This window comes from Castor canadensis, chromosome 7 (assembly GCF_047511655.1).
Source record: "Castor canadensis chromosome 7, mCasCan1.hap1v2, whole genome shotgun sequence".
Classification (NCBI taxonomy): domain Eukaryota; kingdom Metazoa; phylum Chordata; class Mammalia; order Rodentia; family Castoridae; genus Castor; species Castor canadensis.
In genome coordinates this window covers 4,981,008-5,005,344 of record NC_133392.1, presented here as the reverse complement: position 1 = coordinate 5,005,344, position 24,337 = coordinate 4,981,008, and the positions used below count along the sequence as shown (strand labels likewise).

General features: G+C 46.1%; 2 protein-coding genes across 2 annotated transcripts in view; one reads left to right on the top strand and one right to left on the bottom strand.

Annotated features, from left to right (window-relative positions):
* Nucleotides 1-301: 301 nt before the first annotated feature.
* Nucleotides 302-14,646, bottom strand: Clrn3 (clarin 3). The gene is made up of 3 exons (XM_020167311.2): nt 14,229-14,646; nt 6,260-6,439; nt 302-2,399 (listed from the first exon to the last, which is right to left on the bottom strand). The coding sequence occupies exons 1-3, from the start codon at nt 14,455-14,457 to the stop codon at nt 2,128-2,130; spliced, it is 681 nt and encodes a 226-aa protein (XP_020022900.1). The 5' UTR covers nt 14,458-14,646; the 3' UTR covers nt 302-2,127.
* Nucleotides 14,647-22,902: 8,256 nt separating this feature from the next.
* Nucleotides 22,903-24,337, top strand: part of Ptpre (protein tyrosine phosphatase receptor type E) — a 153,286-nt gene continuing 151,851 nt past the window's right edge. Inside the window, exon 1 of the mRNA XM_074078051.1 lies at nt 22,903-23,058. The gene's annotated coding sequence lies outside the window, so the exon portion shown is untranslated. The remainder of the gene's footprint in view (nt 23,059-24,337) is intronic.

The window sequence follows — 24,337 nt, the reverse complement described above, 5'->3', positions numbered from 1 at the left end:
ATGTTGTACTCTTCCCAACCAACTGTGCTTGTGAATAGTACATAAGTCTGGTCATTGTTTAACAAGATTTCCACTGCATACACATGTAATTCCATTGCCTTCTATCTTAAAACATATTAAGGGAGCCATTCTCTGGTCTCCTGAATTGTGAGACAGAGTTCCATTTCCCTGGTGCCTGTGTTTGAAATGGGTCCTAAAAGGTCACTTGTGATAAAAGGATTAAGACAGTTCCTTAAGGAAGCCCAGCTCTGCTCGGATGCTGAGATGAATAAACACAGTACAATACACACTACAACAGCAGTGACACGTGACTCGAGTCCCTGTTTATTTTGCAATCGTTGGCAGTGGTTTGTTGCATCTGTTTCCTCTTCATTACCTGTGCACATTATCAAAATCTGATATAAAACTCAGAACTTCAAAGAATACAAATGTTTCTGGACTCAAAGAATTTGGGAAAATTTTACTGTTAATGATCAGATTTTTAAAAATGTGTTCCAATTTGTAGGGTGATAGAGAACTGAACTTTCAAAGAATGAGCACAATTTTGTGACTGAGTTTTTGTTTGGTTTGGCTTGTTTTTTGCAGTGCTGGGGATAGAAACCAGGGCTTCGCACATGCTAGGCAAGGGTTCTACCTCAAAATTGCACCCTAGTCCCAAGTCACCCCCCCACATTTTTACCTTTTTTTTTTGAACTCTGCTAGACGGTACTCTACCATTTGAGACACACTCTCAGCCCTGTTTTAATTGGAATTGAGATGCTTTGTGGCTGTCTTGCTTACCGGACAGCAAACTCCATGAGCACATCCTCAGGTTAGTACAACAATAGGCCACATGACAGGCACCCAGTGCATATTTCTAAGATGGATTGTTGAGAAGTAGCAGTGAGAAGGTCATGCATCCGGGAGAAACTTCACTCATGCCACATTCCCCTGTATAAAGAGCTCTGCCTTGCAAATTGCACCAGGGAAACTGCCCCTTTGGTTCTGGTTCCATAAAGACATGGAAGGTGACCATTTCCCAGTCCTGACAATGTCTGACCAGCAAACTTTTGGAATGGTCAAGCTCAAAGGATTCTCAACAGGACTTAGCTGGGAAACTATTCTACTGGCAAGTAAGTCGAATATGTTTGGGTGCCTTTTCTATTTCCCTGGTTATCTGTCTTCTCAGAAAACATTAAAAAAAAACCCTCACTTTTTGCAGAAAACTGAAACTATTTCTTGGAGGGCTTCCCAACACCTGAGTTCCACACATGCCTGGTCTGTACTCAGGGGAAAAAAAAAAAGCCAGGGAGCCATCAAATTCTGACCCATTTCTTCCTCTGCCACTGGCTGGGCAGGAGTTTCCTGTTGGGCATACGCTCCCATCTGACCAGCTACACCTGTGTCTACACTGAAGTAACCAAGCCAAGGGTGAGTTGATGGAGTGTTTGCCAGGGTTGTTTCCATTTTGACTGAATTCACAATCCTGTTAAGACAGAAATACAAGCCATCCTCTTTAACAAAGAGACCTGATCTTCTCTCTTCTGATCTCTTTCCTTCAAATACCACACCTTGGAACCTTAAAATGGGTTTGAGGATTACCTCTTAGCTGTTTGATCCTCTACTGGATTTGATTTATGTAACAGAAACAGGTCATTTCCTCCTGTGCCTGTCCTTTTGTCCCCAACCCCTGGTCCTGGAAAGACAAGTTCTGAATCCCTCTGTACACGGAAGTCTTCACTCATAGATAGAATGAAGATAGCTGGCCCCTCCTGAGGACAATAGATCATAAGTGCTGAGTGCTTTGAGTTAGTCAAAGAAAAGGTGAGGAACATAGACCTTTATTATTTTAGCTAGTGAGACCTGGTGGAAAGGTCTACAGGCCCCTAATCATTCACTCTTTGAACACTACCTTGACTAGCAGCATTTCTCATCTTCTCCGCCTTTGTAGAAAACCCTTCCCAAGAGGACATCTATGAAGCTGTGCAAACAGCATCTATGAAGAGCACATGTCATGGGGTACAAAGCTATCACAAATGATAGTCACTTTTCCATGCTGATTGTCCAGAGAAGTAAACTAGCTACTGATCAGGAAGCTGATGCAAAAAACAGAGCAAGACAGAATGCCAAAGCAACAAGAGGTGAAATTCAGAATAAAATGCCGTCCCTGGGAGCATATTCCACTGGCTTTCTCTGCTCTTGCTTCTGCTGGTATCGGGCCTTCTGGTAGAAAATGATGATGACCACAGTGACTATATTCAGAAGAATGACAAGAAGTATGAGCCAAAACGAGTATCCGTAACTGTGGGTTGTCCTGATGACACTGATGTCTGCATAAAGTTCCTTGGACAAGGCTTGGGAGAGATGATTGGCCTCTGTGTTCCCCACGAACAGGATCATGGTCAAGAAAGCGAGGAAGGCTGAAAGAAGATTAAGTTTTATGAACAGTATGGAGACATATTTGTTAATGTCACTTACTTGCTTCATGGAACACGTAATCTACAGGTATTTATTCAGAATCTATACTGGGGTTTACAGTCTTTGAAGCATTGGGAAGGACATAGAAAAGATATGACACATACTGGATTCTAGGATTGAAACGCTGAAGATTATTCAGGGCAGTGTCTAACCAAGAGCCAACATTCTAGCTCACAACCTTTTGGAAGTAGTTGCTTTGAGGCTGGTACCAAATAGCAGCCCACTTCCTAGGACAATGTATGTAGAAAGTGTCCTGAATGGATGAGGGGACCGGAAAGTCAACAGGACAAGTATCTCCAAGAGAGGTCCAATGGGGGAACAAGAGGGAAAGGCTGAGGAAGAACAGTAGCATCACAGATGGAAGTGGCTACCTTGACACAGACACCATGGGCAGTGAGTCCTGAGTGACCCAGACTGAGAGAGATGCGCCCAGCTCATAACACAAGAGCCACAAGGCTCTCAGCACTGCACACGGAGACAGATGGGCCCTGAAGAGCTGCAAATGCCTGCTCAGGAGTTTCAGTTTCATTCTGCCTGGCTTAGAGATTCCTTTAACCAGGAAGAATCTACAAAAGGTACATTCACAGTTGCTTAAGCAGGGAGTGCACTAGGGGAGCAGGGAATAACTGAAGTTGGGTTTTTTTTTTCTGAGTTGGTGAAAACATTCAACAATTGATTGTAGTAATGTTTGCACATGTCTGAGCACATTCTAAAGTGCACTTCAAGTGTACTTTAAGTGGGTGGCTCGGTGTATGTGAGACTCATCTCAATAAAGATGACATTAAAAGGTTTAGGGGAAGGAGGAGGATGCAGATATTCAGGCCCGGGTGGGGTCTGAGCACGTACAGGTGGTCACCGGGGAATCCCCAGCCCAGAAGTCTTTTGGGCTCCTTCATCTGTAGACACATTCAGAACGTGTAGTGCACAGTGGATGCTGTAGCATCAAATGTATCCCAGCTCTAACCCACATGCAGGGAAGCTCTCCAAATGGTCCTCCCAAGAGAACCTAATTAGAGGATTTTTGTGTAAGAAGGATGTTGATGACAGACCTCATTCTCAAAATAATGGTTTTATTTCTTCATCATTTGTATGAACAAAAGCCCATTCCTCTGATGGTCTCCAGGCGCCACACACGCCTTCATTATCCCTCATTCTCCTCTTGTGAAGTTCCTTATAAAAGCTGAATCATAAAGGGGCAGGGTTAATGCCCTGAGCTTTGATTTGCATCAGGAGGAGCCAGCACACAGATTCAGTGCTGACTGGCATCCCCTTAGGCAGCCTCCAGCTGCCCGGCTTCTTCGCTTTCTGGGACAGGAGAATTACTGGGGGCTGGAGGAAGCCCTGGGGAAATGAGGAGTTCTGAAGGCTTGGAGACACTGGCATCTGTCCTGGCCTGTCCTGCTGGCCATGTGACCCACTTTGATGCTCTCTGTGTTCCTTGGTGGAGGCACACTACATCTGGAGCTGAGTCTCTCTGCCTCCACCTGCCTCTCAGTCTATAGTGACAAGCCATGTGGTCAGGGCCCCGCCATACCAGGCCTGTGTGGTGCAGAGGCAGGCTAGGGTCAGAGGACACAAGGCCTGGATGGTGGTACTGCTGCTTTTCTCTACCAGAAACCAGCCAGAAAACCACTTCCTCTTCTGCCTTCTGTACCCTGCCCTTCATCTGTATCCCTGCCTTTGATATGTGTGCAAAGCCAGCTTGCCAGGATTTGCAGGGCTTCCCACTGACCCTGGAAGTCAGCCTGACCCAGGCTGTCAGGATCCAGAGGCCAGAATGCTCCAACATCTGGCTGGCACTACCCAAGTTCTTTTGCATCCTCGGCTTCCTGCAAACTGAAAATAGTCACTAAATTCTGCACCCCTCAAAATGGGTGAAGAAAATCAGAGGTCCCTGAGTGTAAGTCAAGGCAGAGTCTGGCATTTAAAGTATGGGGACCCAAAGGGCTCTGCCTGGCTCCCTCAGTTTCTCAAAGGTCTCCTCCAGACTCTAGTCAGAAGGGAAATCCACTCCTTACACATCAATCTCAGATGGTTTTCTCACCTACCTCCCAGGTCTCTTTGTGTTAGAACTTGCCTTTGGGCCTGGAAGGAATGTAAGGGGAAGTCTCTCCCTACCACACTGTTCTTTGGTGATAGATGTAGGCGGGGCTGAGAGGAAAGCTGTCCTCTGCCCCCCCCCCACCACATTTGTTTCCTCCACAGACATGAATGAGGCCTCGGACCTGTGTAAAGTCAGCCTATACTCAGCTGTAGAGGAAAAGACGTGGGAACTACATCCCTGACAGAAATGGTTGACCCTCGCATGCTGCAGATGGTGGCAATGAGGCCCAACGCTGGCCTCCACCCTGCACTGGCTCTTGCTTTCCTCTAGGAACCCATGCCATGAACCCTAGGCTGGGCAAGGGCCAACCCCACTGATGCACCAGTGGGTCAATTCAACCAACCACATTGGTTTCATTGATTAGCCAAGGGATAGGGGAGGGCAATACCAGTAAGAACTGGGCCCAGGACTCTCTCTTAACAGTTGGAAATAATGTGTTTTTCTTCTTCTGTCAGAGCCCAGAGAGGTGGCAGTCCTGTGACCAGGCTGGGCAACAATAGAGGAAACGCCGGGAAGTCAGGAGATGAAATGATGGAGGAAACAGAGTTCTGACAACATGAGCTGAGACCTTGAGTGTAGCCATGACTTCATAGGACAGCCTTTGTTCTTTAAGTCAAATTTTGATGTGGAAAGAGGAAGAGAGTAGAAACCCAACTGCCTGGCAGGGACAAGACCTTGAAGGCCAGGGAATGTAGCAAAGAGACACTCCACTGGCCTCCGGGCAGATGTGGAAGATGATTGAGTGAAAGTCAGAAATACTGCAACTCCGCTGAGCACAGTGGTATATGCCTATAATTCCAGCACTCGGGAGGCTGAAGCAGAAGGATCCCAAGTTCAAAGGCAGCATGGACTATATAGCAAGACCCTGGCTAAAAAACACAAATAACACAATAAAAAATGCTGTGAGTCAGAGCTGGGTTCCACTTCCCATCTGGACTCCATCCTCCACCCCAACACCTACCCAGGAGACAAACAAATCACCTAGCAACAGCAGACCACACCCCCATCCACAAGAACAGTGTTGGCCCCAGAGTCCACGGAATGACACCATTTGTGGCTCTGTGACACACTCAACCAGATATGTCATCTCTCAGCCCTAGGTGACTCATTAAACAGAGGTAAGAAGGAAAGTAGATAAGTGTGTATAGTGTGCACTTTTTTTCTTTGCTAGTACTGGGGATTAAACCCAGGGCCTCACACACGCTAGGCCAGTGCTCTACCACTCTACCTTTTGTTTATGTTACTGATTTAAAGATCTTTGCTGGGGTTGGCCTGGAACTTTCAATCCTCCTGTTTCCTTCTCTGAAGTAGCTGGGACTACAGGCATATTGCACCAAGCCCAGCACATGTATGCACTTCCATTCATTACCTGGAGCCTGGTTTGGAGTTAAGTACAGAGCAGAAGCCTAGCAAGGATTCTGCTCAAAAGCAAAGGCTGGCTTATATTGCTCACCCCACTCCTCTCATCTATCAGTGCATTCAAAACAGAACTCTATCTCAAGAAATGCTTAATAAATACTGAAGATTAACAAAAATAAACTCCAGTCCTCAGCACAAGACCAGGCACATCATAGGTCAATGTGATTTCCATGGTACAACCTCATTGGGAGTGTTCCTAAGGATGAATGAGAGGCACAGACAAAGGTGGGTTTGACTGTCCACAGAGCAAGGGGTCTTTTGGGGTTGGGGGAAACTCACCACTGAGTCCATTCCAGGTGTACACCCCTATCGGGCCCAGGAACGTCTGGTAGGGGTTGCTGATGCTGTTGTAGAAGGTAAACCCCGAACTCAGCAGTGAAGCAGCCAAACTGAGGACCAGAAACAGGATGACCACCAAATGCAGAGATTTTTGGGAAGAATCCCTCAATATCCCTAAAACTAAAACAGTATTTAGTGAGTGCACAGTGCAAAATGTAAATTTCAACCCTAGACTTCTTCCCCTTCCTCCCCTCTTGGGTACTCGGGTTAGTGTTGATCAGATGTCAGGTAGAAAAATGGGCACCCTTAGGTCTTGTAAGAACAAGACTGCATTGCAGGCCAGTTGTTGACTCTGGGTTGAATAAGATAACCACAGTACCACAGAGGACAGGCCCTTCATCTCCCTCTGTCCTCACAAAGGGTCTCCTTGATACCTGCAACCTCCTATTAGCAAGTTCTGGTCTCAGAGTTCTGGTCAATGGGATTTGTGGCAATTTCACAGTGATGGCTTCCCTTTGGCTCTGAGCACTATCTTCTTCCACTTAGAAATGTACAGAGTGGTTCTCCCTGCAAACCCTTGCACAATGCAAATGCCATATGTCCTGTGGCTTTGGAGGGGATCAAGTGAGCCAAGGCAGCTGTCAGAGAGAAAGCTAGGAAGGGAAGGTCTAACAGAGGCGACCCAGGAGGTAAGAGCCCAAGGCTAGCAGTGGAGGTGGGAAAAGGACTCTGCTGATGCACAGCAAGGTGTCAGCCCTGGTCCAGACTCCACTTCCTGGGATCAGAGAGAGCCCAAGGCCTACGGGCTCCCATGATGGAGGCAGCAGGGAATCTGGCCCTTGGGTGGGCCTTCTTTCCAAGCTAACAGCAATTTGTAAAAGCAATATCTACATATTTTTTAAAAGCAAAGGAGCTCAGCTATGGATCTGCTCTCATGAAAATACAACAATGTACCCTGACCTGGAGTTGCCAGTCAGAACATCAACAACCATCCAGGTGGGTGTCTGACCCTCCGCCCGCTCCTTCACTACAACACAAATGACCAGACAGGTGTGCCCAGCCGCACATTTTTCCCCCTCATTTTCATTAGCATACATATAGGGGGGATTCATTGTGACATTTCTGAATAGCATTACATTGAACATGGGTTAGGTTCACCCCCACCGTCTCTCCCCGACATCACCGCCCCATCTAAAACAATTACAAAAGGTTTCATTGTTCTATATCATACATGTATACAAAGCACACCGGCCATATTCACTCTCCTTCATTTTGGACATTCACCACCCCCCAGAACCTATTTTACAGTCCTGTCCTTCCTTATTACTTCCAAAGTCAATGTTCAAAGGGGTTTCTCAATGTCTCCCAGCTGTGAATATATTTAACTTTGGTCAGTTCAACCCCACCATTACTCTCTCCTACCCCCTCCCTTCCACCCCCATTGTTCAACAGCTTTCACTATGTATCGTTAACGTCATCTACTGCACAGATGTCAGGTGTTTTGATATTCAGCTTCCCCACGCCCACGTTCAACACAGTGCTTACCGAGATGGTCTATGAAGTCACAAGGAGAAAAAGAATTTGGGAGATTTTAGAGCCAACAGTAACATATCAACAGAGCCATGGGAAGTGCGAGGTATAATAGTCACACAGTGGATATGAACAGGCATAAGCTCTTTCTTCCCTTGCTGTTTGTCACATCCCCAGGAATAAGGAGTCTCTCACATCCTTTACCCAGCAAATTTTAAAGAGCAGGAACCAGCCAGGCCAGGTTAGGATTCTCATTTCCAAGCCCTGTGTGCTGGGAGCTCCCAGAGGAGGGGACACCAAGCCTCTTCTGAGATGTGTTCCAGCTTCGAGCACCCTCACTTCATAAGCTGCCCCTTTCCTCCCCTGTCCTGCCTTAGTTGTTGGAAAGTTCTTCATGGTGCTGAGCCCCAACTCTGCATCCCCACAACTTCTCCCCTGGTCCTGATTCTCCCTGAAGAAACACACAAAATACCTGACAACCTTTCCAAGTATTTGAAGAGAGATATAGCCCCCAGTGTGATCATGGCCACATTTCCAGAGTGGTCTTGGTTGGGATGGTTCCAAAGCCTCCCAGCCACAGACACACACACACACACACACACACACAGAGTCATTTAGTCCAAGTCTGTTTTTCAGAGTGTGTGGTCATAGTGAACACAAGACCTGGTGTACCTGACACTCACTTTGTGCAGGAGCGTGACTCAGTTACGGACATCTTAACTTTATTTGTGCAGCTTTAAAAAATTTTTGCTTTTCAATCAGCTCTGCCCTTCTGAGGTCTCCCGAGTGGTAAGCAACTTCCTTCCTACAGGGCAGTGGGGGAGGCCTGGGGAGTGGTGGTAATGCTGGTGCACCTGCTTGGGGGCGGGGATGGGGAGTGCAGGAAAGAAAGAGAAAATAAAAAGGGCAGAAGAAGGAAACATGGGTGTTGGGTGTGAGAAGCAAGGCCACACATCCCTTGGGAATCCAAGGGAGAAGAGAAGGAAATCCACAGAAGAGGGGAAATAGAGCTCTGTGGCTCAGTGGTGAGCCATGACTTCCCCCCCACCCTTGGCTAGAGAAGACATCACTCCTTGGTGGCCTGGGAGCAAACTCAGCTGGCATGGCATGGGCCCCCAGTCCTCGCAACTAGACTGCTCTGGCATTTGTCAGTTATTTCCGGAGTGTGGTCAGTCCTCAGCATGGGTTCTGGGATCTGCATCCCAGGCAAGACCACTCAAGGGCATGGGTTTAACTGAAAACACAGCCATGCCAGCTGCCCTGTTGCCAGCAGAAGTGGGTGGATTAGACACATGACTCCTGCTGGCACTGCGCCTGGGGCTGAGTCTCTGTCCTCTTTCTCCCACTCTCTGTGGAGATGCCATGGTTAGGGGTGTGCATTGCTCTAATTCAACACAAGTCTATTTCGAAACTAGAGGAAGGTGACATCAGTGACATCAAGAAAGATGTGGTAAAAGCATAGCAGTGAGGGGACACACCTGGTCAGAAGTCCAGGACGGCCCACATGGGTATGTCAACATTGGTCACCTCAAGGTAGAATGACTTTCCCCTTCCCCAAAAACCAGCAGCTCTAAAGGGAAATTCTGGATCTCACCAGAAGTTGGCTGGAGACTAAAGGAGTTATCTGCATGTCAAAGCTTGGGAACCAAAGAAATAATTTGGATATTTAACTAGAAAACAGAAACATCAGTGTGGGAAATGTGGCCTGTGTCCCAGGCACTTGAAATGTTCTGAAGGATTTTTTTGGCTTCTCACACTTACTTAAAGTTGTAAATGGTTCTCAATTGTAAATAGTTAACATCTGAATGTTTTGGGGAGTAAATGACAAAGTGACAATGGAGTTTGGCTTTGGCTTTGACTTTTAGTAAGATCTAGTAGATTGGTTTTCAAAAGGGAGCCAATTTGGAGTCTGTTGACTTACACTTACCTGTGTATTAAATGGGACAATTCGCTTTAATTTTCACTCTATGTTGTGTAATTATTTTTTAGGTGTGAAAGCTGTATCTCTCTACAGCTCCTGCCTCAGAACTCAGACAATGAAAGCTGAAAATTTGGTGAAAGTTAGCAAGAATAAAATGATAAACCTACATAGCATCTGACAGCTGCCCTCTGCCTACAAAATTAGCAAATCATGCTATTCTTTTTCTTTCTTTTTGGGGGAAGGCATCTGAATGAGGACAGTGGCCTCACAAGTGAAACTAATTGCCCTAATTCTGGCAGCCCCGGAAAGAAGCCAAGAACAAGTCGGCTCCAGAGATGAGTTCCAGACCAGCAGACTCCGCAGCTGGGAGGCCTTTGGCATCCGGACACCCAGCTTCTCCCACTGGTGGCAGGGAAGGGTAACTCCTTCAGGCTCCACTGCCATCTGTCCTTGAGTTCTGGTTTTCTGTTAAGTTCTGGGATATGGAGGGCGAGCCACAGCTTTGCAGGTGTAAGCTGCTTCCACATTCTCCTCAAACACCTGGTCACCAGGGAGCCTAACCAGGTGTAGCTCCTGAATGCAGGGAGGGGTTATGGTTCCAATGGACATCTAAGCATGACCTACAACTCTCCCAGGAAGTTGTACCTGGTGCCCTAGCCTGTTGGACAGTTGCCAGGGCTGTTTTGTGAGTGGCCAAGACTTGTGGGGAATCTGTTTTGCCCTCCTGTCCTCTCTGCCTCCTAGTGGGGGTCACATCTTTGGGACAAAGCATAAGTTCCTCTCCAGAGAAAGTGTTCTTATGTTGGGGGTAGGAGTAGGAAAAACAGTAAGGGTCTCTGTACATTCTGGAGAAATCAACTTCACTTATTCTTCTGTTTGCTATGAATTACGTTTGTAGCTTGATCTAATAGCACAATGTTGACTTCCCAGAGAGTGAGTAGAGATTGGCAGCGATGGGGCAGGGGGTGCAGAAGACAGGCCAGATTGGGTGGCACTCCTGCTAGTTGTAGTTGGTGTTAACCCAAGGACAGTGCTTACAGGCTGGTGTTCCTGACATCTGCTCCCAAGCTGCCTGTAGTTCATTTGTAAGTCTGTGTCCACAGCTGTCTTCTATTCATTAATTTAATCTCAAGCAAATCAACACAAAGGGGCTAGAAAACAGTGCCCAATGGAGCAGCAGCATGTTCCAACCTAGCAGCTGGCCAAGGCAAGGCTAATGGTTGTCAACCCAGAATTAGAGTCACTCTGTCCTGGAATCACCTGGGCAGATTTAAAAAAAGAATAATAAGCAGGCTAAAAGGCTGGCAGAGTGGTTCAAGTGGGAGAACACCCATCTAGCCAAGTGTGAGGCCCTGAGTTCAAACCACAGTATAGCCAAACAACAACCAAGCAGTCAGGCCAGGACCTGACTGCCTGAGATTCTTATAATTGGTCTGGGAAGGTCAAGTGCCAGCATCTAGGTGATTCTACCTGCAGCCCAGAGAATCACTGCTGTCACAGCGGTGCCACACGCCTACCAACCGAGCTGCTCTTGGGACCCAGAACAAAGAGACCCGGTGCCACATACACAGAAGTATCTTTAAGAAAACTTGCCTGTCAAAATGATTCCATAAAAACATAGGTTCTGGTCAGCATGTAGGCTGAGTAATATTGAATGTGACATTTATAGGAGCACCACCTCCTAAATGTGAGTAACTCACTGTGTCATTATTGCCAGCGGGAGGAAATGCCACACATCACACTCCTTGGACCCTGACAACATTTTCAAAAACCACAGTCCAGGGAATGACTTCCTTTAATGACTCTGCTATCTGGTATCCAAGATCCAACCCAAAACCGAGGGGAGCTGAACTACCAGGAGTGTGAGCGAATGTCCTCCTAGCCACGGATTTTCCAGGATTCTGTCCCCCGAGGAGTCTGCAGGGCAGTGTTCCCCACCCTTACCCTTACTGTCATGGAGACTTAGACACACAGCTGCTCTGCAGTGAGTGCAGGGCATGGCAGGTAACTGGTGGATGATGGTCTTTGCCTTGGGTAGGGAGCCCTCCGGTGCCAGGAACTATGTCAAATCCTGTCAGTGAGCGAACCCTGTCACTCACATAGCAACTGCTCAGGGAAAGTTTGTGAGCTGAAATTAGATATCCAGAACTTCCTCAGTAGCAAAGACAATCTGCTCATGGCTGGACATACAGGACCTGCCACTGGATGTTGAACAAACCAGGACACATCTATCAGCCCAAGCTCTTTAAGCAGTCCAGTTGTACAAAGGGGAATTTCCATATTGGGGTTCTCTCAGTTGACTTATTGTTGGTTGGATTATTATATGTCAAACTTTAAATCATTCTTCTCTTTGCTTTTGAAATCCACTGCCACACTGGCGCAGGATGAGGGGACCCTATGTAGAAATATAGCAAAGCTTGGTGACACCCATTTCTCTGAGAATTTCCAGTCAACCTGGCTCTAGCCAAGAAGTCCACTTCTCAATGGAATAGTCAATCCACCACTGATGGGTGGGAAAACTCCATTTATACAGATTCTGTTTTGCTGCCAATGATTCGATTCCTTTCTGAATTATGTCCTGCTAGGGGAGCATCCATGTTTCACTGTGAAGACTGAGATTTGCTGTCAGGGAAGCACCCATGGATCATTAGCAGCTGAACACAATAAGCTAGATGTTTTAGTAACCTGCCTCCTTCCTATCTGAGAGAACTGTTTACGAGTGTCCCAAGTTCAATGATTACTATAGTCACTGACAATGAAGACACCGTTCATTCCGAGGGGTCCTTTGACGTCAGCCAGAGCAATAGTGCAGTCTCTTGATTGGGTGGTGGTTTACCTTCTACAGCATGGGGAGGTTGGACAGTGATGTGGGGAGGTTGGAATGTGACTCCCCAGTAGCAAAGAGTACAAATAGAGAGCCAGGTGAAGGGAATAAAAACATTCTGCCTCTTTTTGCTCCCAGACTGAGCTGTAGTTTCATTTGACTTGCCCCCTGTGCTGTTCCTCCTCCTGGACATCAGCATGCATGGCCACCCTCACACAGGGCTTCTGAGCCAGGCCTGATCTGCCCTGGTCTCCTCTGGGCCTCCCCAGCTAGAGACTTGGGGCTTCCATTGAAGATGTTCATCTCCAGCCCGGCACTCACGCCTATAGATTCTAGCTACTCAGGAGGCAGAGATCAGGAGGATCACAGTTCGAAGCCAGCCCGGGCAACTAGTTTGAGAAGCCCTATCTAAAATAAATAAATACATACATACATAAATAACCCATCACAAAAAATGGGCTGGTGAAATGGCTCAACGTGTGTAGGCCCTGAGTTCAAACCCCAGTACCACAAAAAAACAAAAAGAAATTAATCTCCAGTTGGAATCAGCTGGTTCCAAAGAGACAGTGCATAAAAACAACATTTTGCAAGTTTTGTCTCATATTTAAGAATTTTAAATGTGTCCGAGGATTCAGAAACTGGTACACTTTTTGGTTTTGAAAGTGCTATTTACATAACTGAGACTTGACTGAGTCTTTGAAAGTCTTAGCTCCAGTTGTAATAAGGCAAGTTTTCCTTTTCCTTCTGGGGGCTGCGACTGACACTAGCGGAGAGGGTGAGGTGTTGAACACCTAGGGGAAACATGGCTTTCCTATCATCTGACAGACAGATTTATAACTTGGGAATATAACCTGCTGCTCTGAGTTTAAGAAAACTATTTCATTAACAAAGTCCTAGAGTTAGAGCATTATAAGGTGAGCAAGTATCCTATTTTCATAAGGTAGAAAATGATGCAGCCTTATAAGCTAAAAGGTAATGATTGTACAACACTGCACAGGTCACTGTTCAAAACAAAGTCCACCTATGTGTTACACAATTTACAAATGTGATTTTTAATTTTTAAAAAACCATAATGGTAGATATCAGACTTTAAAAGTCAAGTAGCTAAAGCAATTCTCAATAAATTTTTATTTTCTGTCTATTGAAAGGAAGAAATTATTATATGCAAAATCAAGGAAAAACATGGGAACTTCTGTAAAATATACAATTAATAGAAATCAGATATTCCCAATTAGTTATTTTGGAATGTAAATTCAAAACATAAAAGAATGAAGTTGAGAAATAGGAAATGGAGGTTGATTATATTTTTTTTCTTCTATGATATAAGGAGTCCTGGAAAGGAGTTGTTGCCCCAACTCCAAATCCACAGCTCATATAGTTAGAAATGCTGTTCCTACTTGACACTTAGACAGCATTGTGGTGTTTACTTTAACTTAATTATTTACTCGTCAATAAACAAGGTAGATACCATTCAAATACAGCTGCTGTGCAAATGCTTTAGACTCACGAGAAAACACAGGTAGAACCAAGGAAGCTGAAATAATGAGAAAATGAGTTTTCAAAAACTTACAATCTTCTACCTGACTCGGTGCTTACAAGGAAATTGCTTTTGAATGCTTATTTGGCCCACAAATAGAATGACATGAATCTTAATTCACTTTCCTCATCCCCATTCAAATTAGTTTAACACTTACCTTCAAAGTGTTTGTCTAGTTCTGGAAGCCCCTGATCCAATACTTGACCACTCTTGCCACGAAAAAGGCCGTAGGTGATGCTGACGGTACCATTGGAAAATAAGTCTACAGTGGCAATTGTGCTGGTGATCCATTCTTGTGTCCCGAGTATCGAGCAAATCACGATGACAGACCCAAGGCTTGTGACAAAGCTGGTTAAGAACATCAATGTTTTCTGTGTTGTTGGCATTTTCTCAGGAAAATAAGTTCCCTTAGGTAAAAAAAACCCAAAGATCTTCTTAGGATAATTTTGCTCCTTATCATTTGGAGTCTAGTATTCAGAAATAGACTTGGACATTGTGTTGTGAAATATAAAGCCTCATTCTTCATAGGCAGGGTTACGCTTCTGAACACTGAACCGTGATCGTGCTCATAAAGAGTTGTGGCGGCTGAACTTTAGTCTGGAGTAAGAGGTTGCTATGGTTGCAGCCAACCAACATGAACGAAGGAGAGGCATGGTCTTCCCAGGACTTCCTCAATCCTGCAATTCATTTATAATCTTTGTCATGGTAGACGGAAGCCAGTTCACCCTACAGTGTCAGGACAGGTTAGAATCCCTAAACGGCGAAATACTTCAGGACCTGTAACTCAAAGTGGTGTTGATTCTAGCAGCCGACAGCATAGAGCTCCAACTCCCTCAAGAGATGACTTCCTGGTAATGGATTTGTCCCTCACCACTGTTCCCAAAGGAAATCCTAAACCTTCGTCAAGGTCCTGTAGAATGTACGGAAAGACGTACACCTCCTGATACATCCTTATTGCCACGCCTTATTGGGGGGACAAGTCTTTCAAATTTCCTCTTCCAATTGGATCTCATTTGCACATCATTAAATGATAACTTGAGGGGTTTCATCCTTCTCTGCATTCAGTGCTCTGATGGCCGTGGTCCTGAACATTCTTGCTTAGGACTTCATGCCTGGTGCCCTCTCTGCTGAGTGGTTGGTTAACAGTCTGCAAACAGTCATTTCTTGCCCTCAGAGACCCTCTTCCACATCATTTTCTTTCTCTCTTTCCTTCTTTCCTTCCTCCTTCCTTCCCTCCCTCCCTCTCTCCCTCCCTTTCTTCTTTCTTTCTCTCCTACCCTCCCTCTCTCTCTCCTTCCTTCCTTCTTTCCTTTTTTTCTTGTGGTACTGTGGATTGAACTCAGGGCTTTGCATCTTGCACTTTTTTTAAGTTATAGAGATATTTTTCATTTGCCAATGGTGATGACATACTCTGAGTGTGTGCGTGTGTATGTGTTACTAGAGACTGAACCCAGGAACAACCTACCACTTGAGCTGTTCCCCTGCCACTGTCATTTCTTGAGATGATGATAGACTTTTACAACATATTTTTCATCTCTCTCTCTCTCTCTCTCTCCCTCTCTCTCTCTCCCTCTCTCTCTTTCTCTCTCTCTGAATCTATCTGTCTCTCATTCAGGCTGCCTCTGCCTCCCAAGTGCTGGGGTTATGGGTATCTACCACCACACCCAGGTTGCATTTCTCTTTTTATTGAACTATTTGATTAAAAAGGAACGTGGTACATGCATTTCAGCAGCCTGCACTTTTCTTGGATAGCACCTAGCTTACTTGTGGAATGAGCTGATTGTCTCTTTCCCCCTAGAGTAGACAATGAGTTCCAGGAGGTGGGAATGTTAGCATTGTGTACCACTGATTCTCAACGTCTGCCAACAAGTCCAGCACAGAGGAGACACTCAGCAAACATTTATTGAATGCATTATGGAGCTATGTATGCATATAACCTATATATTGTGTACAGTTATGTTGTTTTAGTTTTAAAATTATGATTGAAAAAGAACATATAAATATCTTTATGCATAAAGCTTTGTCCATACCATAGATAATCAATAATCTCTGAGATAATGAACAATAACCAGAGATTATTTCCTTGCTTAGGTTTTACTTGCACTTTTACTGAAGCTGTTGCTATGCATTACTCCATGGGTCATTAGAAAAAAGTACTGACACACCCACCTCAACCAGAACACGAGAGTTCATGTTTTATTACCCTCACCACTCTGGATATTATGGTGAGAACTTGATTTTTTTCTACTTAAGCCTACTTATTTTGACTATCATTTAAGGAGTGGCACAGAATTTCAGTAACCCTTTTTTTTCAGTGTGGAATTAATTTTGTATCATGCTACGACCACTATCTATGCTCATGACCAAAAAATATTCAAAAGGAACAGAAGAACGCAGATATAATCAATGGTTCACACTGGAAGTAATTCTGTTCTTAGCTGGGCAATGACCTTGATGTCCATCCACACATTTCTGTTAAAGTTGAGTCCTTCTCCATATTCTACTTTAATCTGCTTTTTAAAATCTCAGCCATTAGCCACCACACCCCTTTTCATGGCAGTCTGTCATGTTTGCTATTGTACAAAGTAGCCACCACTTCTTCATACAAGCCCTTTTAGGTGGACATGTAGCTTGTTTCCAGTTTTTCATTGCACGATATGGTAGTACTCCTTATATGTTCAAATCCATCAACTTGTCTAGGTGTTTTGTCGGAGTAAGTTCTTAGAAGAAGACTTTGTGAGTCAACAAATATTTGTACCCCAGCAGGAAGTTGGGCCTGGTTTAAAATCCAACCAACAGCACTTTGCACTGGACCCTTCCTGGTTTTCAGTCTACTCCAACGAATAATATTGCTCATATTTTTAATCTTTCACAAACTGAGAGACAAGAACTATCTCGTTGTATTATTTTCTTTTAATCACGGAGGATCAATGTGTCTTGTATATTGTTAATGGTGCAGGTTTTTTGTTTACAGTGTTGGTTTCTTTATTATGTAGAGATGTTTATTCTATTTATAATTTTTGAACAACAAGACTATTAATCCTTTCTCAGTTTTGTATGTTGCATATATATGTATATATATTTATTTTGTTTGTATTTACATCACATTTCTACACTTTAAAACATATTTATAGTTCTTCTTGCTGACTCAAGTTTAATATCTCTACATAATCAAATATTTCAGTCTTACATTTTGTATTTGCTGGATAAGGTGTCCCAACCAAATACAAAGTTATTGTACATCTATTTATATATAAAAACAACTCAGATTTTCTTGGGACAGAAAGTGACAAATTTGATCAGTATACAGATTTATCTCACTGCCAAGGCGAGGGTGATAATGAGGACTCAGGAAGTTTCTAGAAATAGTAATTAATATTTTGATCTCTGCTCTTTTCTATGTATCTATTTTATTCTTCTGGGTTTGTTTTTTTAATATTAAATTTTGTTTTTACTGCTACTCCATTCCTGTCTTTTATTTGGTTTTCCCTTTCCTAAATTTCTGGATTTCTTTAATTATGGATTTTCCTCTCAATTTAGCATTGGCCAGGCCCCTTAGACTTTTACACATATCTTCTCTAAATTGTTATTTAACATCTTTTGAAGAACTTTTAAAAATTTTTGGTCAAGTCTAATTTATCAATCTTTCTGTTTTTGAGAATTATGCTTTAAATGTCATATTTAAGAGATCTTTGCCTAACATAAGATACAAAATGTGTTTTCTACCAGAAGTTTTATGATTTTGTTCTTAGATTTAAGGCTTTGATTTATTTCTAGTTAATTTTTGTATATGAAATGAGGTAAGGGCTGAAGGTGGTTTTTAGATATGTGGCTCTGAAATTGTTTGATTTTGATGTTTGGAAAAGGTTATTGTTTTCCTAATGAACTGCCCTGGAGATATGCTGGTCTCTTTCTGGATTCTCGATGGCAAGGTCTTTCTTCCCAGCCCTGTGTAAGGTCTGGGATGTGTTAACCATGCTGCTCGGCAGCGGCTCCCTCCCTGTTCTGTACCTTGCTCTCAGGTTTGTGATAAGCATCAAAGGTTCCAGGGACCCCTCCATCTACCTCTGGAGCTTCCCTCTGCTTCTGTTCTCTCGCTCACAGCCAGTTCTAGCCCCTTTGGTCTCCCCAACCCTGATCTTTCTCTTTCGCCCCAGAAGAGCACAACATTCTCTTTTGTTCCCCCCCACCACAGTGGCCATGAAATCATCCCGGGGGCAATCATCAGTCTTACCTCATTTGATTCTTTTCTCTGAGGTGTCACATTGGTGAGCTGCCTGATAGCCACAGTGTAGAAATGACTCCTTATTTATTCTTCAAGACTGGAAGGCCAACCTGGCCTCAGACAACCCATTGCCCTCTGGACAGGATATCAGCATTTGCTCTTCAACGACAACATGGCTGCTGCATTTTGTTACATTTCAGCTTTTCACACTGAATATTGTGAACAAGTCTGAGGTTGGCCTTGATTTTTTTCTTTCTGATAGCATGGTTATAAGAATACTTGTGAGGTACAGCCATTTGACTTCTACCGTTCAGACTGTTGTGATGGTTAATTTAGATGTCTGATTGACTGGATTAAGGAATACCTGGGAATCTGCTAAAGCATAGTTTTAGGGTTGTCTTTGGGGTGTTTTCTGAGTAGGACAGCATGTGAGTTTGAATGAGTGGGGGGAGGTAGGGAAGACCTGCCTTCAGCATGAGGACCATCTGATCAGCTACTGGCTAATTTCTCACAGCAATTTGTGTTACAAAGTTACTGGAAACAAAGTATTCTGCAATGGTAGTGCAGTCCACTAGATTGTGGTGCATCAAAAAAGCCTGGACATTAGTGCCACAGTGAATGCAGTAGCTAGTTTGGGAAAACACCCATATAGTACAATTTAAGTAGCATAGGATCCATATGTGTAAAAGTTCAGTAATGCCAAGATTCTTCTGGGAGCACTACCTGGTAACTTAGCTTTGCATCAGGAGAGGAGACTGACTGGGGAACAAGGAAGCAAACAAGAGCTAAGTCTTTCAGTTTCACTTCTTGAACCTTTCGCACTTTTGAGCCATGTGCATGTGTTTCCCTGCTTTTAAACAAGCATAATGTTAACTGCCTTTAAATAACAAAACTATGAGACTTTACATACTAATTGCAGTTCTGAACACACATGACAAAATTCAAATTACTACTTACAGGTATAATGTATAATATTAACTCCTTCATTCAAATATCTTTTACTCAGCACCATTTAAGGTTTGTACCATGGACGTAAAAATGACTAGATTCAGCTACTTCCCTAGGGTAAGGAATACATATAGGTAATTACAAAGCAATGATAAAAGTATTTAAAATAAAGGTGGGAAATCCAGTTATAACCATATAAAGTAATAGATAGCAAACTTATTATCCTGTCATATTTGACATAGTATAGATATAGCATATTTTTGATATGACTTTATTATATTATATTTATTATATTACTTATTATCTGTTCATATATATATATATATATATACACATATGTGAACACATGAACATATGAAACATATGAAGCCCAGCTCTCTTTCTAAACTGCAGCACAAACCAGAGCAAACAAGGAATGGAGGAACCAAAATCAAGGTCTATAGTTTCTGGGGAGGTTGGAGTGTGGGAGGCACATACCAAAGTTGAATACAGCTGTGCATCGCCAGAAAAAGAGGAGGAGAGGGACGAATATTGCAGTAACATACAAATTTAAACTTTGGATCTATTATTCTTTCTGGTACCTCCTAGAGATCGGAATAACCATCCTGACTGTTACCTCTTTGTGGGGACAGGTGCTGAACAAAATCAGAAAGGCTGCTAGTGTCTCAGGGTTTCCTTGCTTGGTCTGCTCTGCAGCTCGTCAATCACTCAGATCTGATTTTTTTTCTCCTGAAGTCCAATAATTTTATGTTAATATTTCTGCATATTTCTCAAAGGTAAATTCTTGTTGCTTTGCACACATTGATTTTGCCTTTTTTTTTTCTTATCCTAGAGAGTGCTTCTGGCCTTGGCATTGGGATTCTAATTGAACCCCATAAGCCTGATGGGACTGTCAAGTTACAGCAAAGAACTCTCATGCACAGTCCTCAGGCACAATGGAACACAAGGCTCACCTGCTGATGACGTGGGGAGTCCCAGGAACACTGCTTGGAGCACTGTCCTGCAGGGAAGGAGCTGCAGTGTCATGTGGAGAGCAGGCAGGAGGATGGCATCACCAGGTCTCAGGTGGGCTCAGACAGGCAGAGGAAGCTGTGGCTGGGAAGGGCTGTGTCCCCAGTCCTAAAATTGTGATAAGGTGTTCAGGATGGCAGGAAGTGGGAAGTCCTTAGAGCCTAGAATGAAGGGAGGGGAATTGACTAACACCAAAAGGGGCTTTGAGCCTAAGAGAGGAACAAAGATGGTGGGGGATAACACGCTCTTGTATGATGTGATGTCTGAGACTTTAGAAGGCATTCAGGAATGTTGCTAATTCCTAGAAGAGTCTTTGGGGTCCCACCGGGATGATATCACTGGGAAAGAAGAGCCATCTGCCTCCTCCTCATGTTCTCAGGGCTGTTCACTTTCCAACAGCAGATGTCTGACAAGGCCAAGTGTTCCTCTCTCCATGATCACAGTCTCTGCGTTCCCAGCCCTGCAGTGTTAACAAGCAAAATGATGATTATCAGAGCTTTGAAATTATTGCCTTCTCTTCATATGCCTGGCTTTGCAGCAGGAAAATCTACAGCTGGGTGACTTCACTGGGCCACATGAACACACCCAGCCTGGGCATTCCTTGAGGGCAAGCTCAGAAGGATCTGCCTGACTGGCTGGGCTATGGGCCAGGGCCACAAGGCTGCCCGTTGTTGCCTGCTGCTGCCTGCCAGGACCATCCTCCTCTGCTCTGTCAGCCTTCACTCACCCACTGAGTTCCTCCTGGCTATGGGGTGTGTTTGAACTGCAGAGGCAGAGGGCCTGGGGGCAAGGGAAGAAGGGATGGTAGACACCACACCAGCAGATAAACCCATCAATAATCCCGAACTGTGACGGGGACTGTGGACGAGAGTGGCAGGGAGGGGTGCAGGGCAATCTTTCAGAGGCACTTGGTAGGAAGGTGCAAAGGAGGACAGAGCCCCAGGCATGAAGGAGCTTGACTCTCAAGAAAGGAACCAAGGGCTGGAGCAGGTGAGCAAGGCAAGCTGGGTGAAGCCTCCCCACAGTTTGACTTTTATTCTGAATGGAGGTGTTTAAGCAGAGGAGTGAAATGGAGGGGCACTGCAAACATAGGAGAGGTGAAGGCAGTGGGAGGAGACAAGGGGGTACAAGTCCAGATGCACTGAGAAGCTAGACAGCAAGTAGACTGGGGATGGATGAGAGGCAGAGGTGGAGTCAAGAGGCTGAAAGCTAGAGTTAGGACTAGGATGAAAGGAGATGCCAAGAGGAGGTGAACTTGGAGGAGACGTCCGGAAGCTGCACATTTTTTGAGGTATATGCAGTTGGTTTACATTTACATATCTGGAAAGGCCCACAGAGACAGGCGTGTGCAAAGCAGGCAGGAAGGCTGAGCTCCAGTTCTCCGCTGGCTCCACAGCTCTTGCACCAGGTGGAAGGTAAGTCACATTCTGAGCAAGTAACTGTGGAGGATCTCAAGTCAGTGGGTGCCATGGCTCTTTTAGTCTTTGGGTCTGTCAGAAGCAGTCTCCAACTGTCCTAAGAGTTGACTGTAGGGTGTTGATGTGCCCAAGTACCTCTTCCTTCCTTCCCTCCTTCCCTAATTTAATGAGCAAGGTACCCACCACAGATTACAGCACCCCTTAGGAGGGTTGTGCCTTTGTCCCATATGAGGGCACAGAACAATGGTTCACATCCAAGAGGGGTAATATGGCTTTGACATCCTTTTTGCCCTTCTGACAGAATTTCCTTCCCTCTGAATGAATGGCCTAAATGAAACCTCCAGGAAAGAAGTCCCCGGAACAGCAGACACAGACTATTTATTTACCGATCTATCTGTACTGGTGTTTGAACTCAGGGCCTCACACTGCTACTCTACCACTTGAGCCCCAGACCTTTTTTTTTTTTTTTTGCTTTAGTTATTTTTCAGATAGGGTCTCGCTTTTCGCTCTGCTCCTACGTGGAGATCCTCCTATAGGCCTATCCTTCTTTAGTAGCAGAGATTACAGCTGACAGCCACCATGTCCAACTCCCGGACCCTTTCTTACCCTCTTTTCTCTGTATACTTAATTTTGCCAGAAATTCCTCAGTGACTTTGAGCCCACTCCAACACCCACCACCCTCTGCTCCCTCTTCTGGGAGGAGACATCCTGCTTAGATTTCCTATCCCTGCAGTGTTAGTTACCAGGTGCGCTCCCCCATACCAGCTGCAAGACATAAAGCATGTCTCCAGCCAGACTACTTCCTGGTGCCCAGGGCCAGGACTGGACAGGAAGGGCCTTGACTTTTCTTTCCCGCTGGTCTGAATTGCACCACACGTCACACACCTTGACACTCCCCGCTGTGCCTGTGTGGGGGAGAGAGGCGGGCCAGCACCCAGGTAAGCAGACACGCGGGGTGGGGGGATGGGGCGGGGTGGGGGGTAGGAGGGATGGGGCGGGGGGATGTAGGGGGGGTGGGGGGTTCAAAGCCATGCAGGAGGGCGGGTTCCCGGGGTGCGCTCCCCGCGCCCGGCACCAGGCGTCGCCCCTGCTCCTTGCAGCGCCAGGGCCCCGCCCCCGCCGCGGAGCTCGAGCCGGAGCCGGAGTCCGAGCCTCGGACGCCGCGGGATCCGCTGCACAAATTTCCTGCTCGGCTGCGGGCGGCGGGCGGCGGGCGGCAGGAGGCGTCTCAAGAGGCGCCGGGACCCCGCTGCCCCCGCGGGTCCTCACTACCTCCTTCGTGCCGGCGGGGACAGCGGGCGCCCCGGAGGGCGGCGGGCGGGCGCCCGGGAGATGCGGAGCCGCCGCGGCGGCGCGATCGGAGCGACAGCACCGGCCCCCCCGAGGTGAGCGGTGAGCGGCGCGCGGCGCGGGCGGGTGGCCGTGCGTCCTGCGGTGACCGTGCGCGCCCCGGGTGGCCCGAGCAGGCCGGGGACGCCGCCCCGACCGCCACCGCGGGAGGCACGGGCCGCGCCAGGGTGCTGGGTCCGCCCTCGCGGTGTACCGGGTGCCAGCGTCCAGAGACCGCGCGACACTGGCCACCATCCCACGTTGTCGCCCCTCCTGGAGTCCTTATTTCAACTTGACCTCAGCAGCCGCTCTCGGTAAACACGAGCGGAGTGTGTGTGTGTTCGGTTGGCGACAGTGCAAGGGGACCGACGACAGAGCGACATGTGTTAAGGCGGGGGCCAAGGGATGTGTTGGGGGCTGCGCACTCGGGTTGGGACTGGAGCCTTTCCAGAAAGTGACTCCAGTTGCAACTCTAGGAGCCGTGGGGGTGCAGCGGGGATGCTGCCTTTTGGGGACCGGGGCCCAGCGGTGCCAATCTTGGTGCGCTCGGGGACCATCTGGGCAAGGCTGGGCAACCCACCGGCTGGTGAGCAGAGCCAAGCCCAGGAGACAGTGCTGGACCTGACCTAAATTTCTTCCAGGCATGGCAAATCTTTCTAGAAAGGTTAGACAGTGATACCTGCAGAAGTATGGAATGTACTTGTCTTGAATTATGACCACTCTCTCAGAGTTTCAGTCTGGAAAACTCAATGAAAGAAGAGGTGGCCCTGAGCTGGGTTTGCCAGTGAATGAGTGTACTGCTGGGTTGAAGGAAAACCAGCAAAGGATGCTCAGGTGTTCTAGAAATTACTGTGTCTCTGTCCGATCATCTCTGCCCTTGACCTGAGGTGCGCCATGACTCAAGGTACCAGGAGGCCTTTGCAAAGGTGAATGAAGTTCTGCAAGATAAAAACCCATGCTTATTTGGGGTGGTGGCCAGGAATGGGGGGTTGTCTTTCGAAAACCTAGGCACAAGGCACCAAAGGAGGCTGTGAATGGTAGGGTGCTGGTGGCTGCTAGGCTGGAATCACCAAGGTTGCTCAGCCTTCCAGGTGTGGACAGAGGTCCTTGTGTGAATGGAGCTGGGGCTGGGCTCTCCCAACACAAGCTTTAGGCCTGTGGGGGAGCAAAAAGTTCAGGTTGTGATGTGGAGCACTTCCAAAAGGTGGGGTCTACACTGTCAGTGAGGGCCCTGAAGCAGCATCCAGCACTTCCCAGAGATGGTCCTGTTGCTAAACATGACCTCAGGACCAGGTCTTTGTTCCTCAGGATTAGTGCTGCCTGTGATCAGCACCA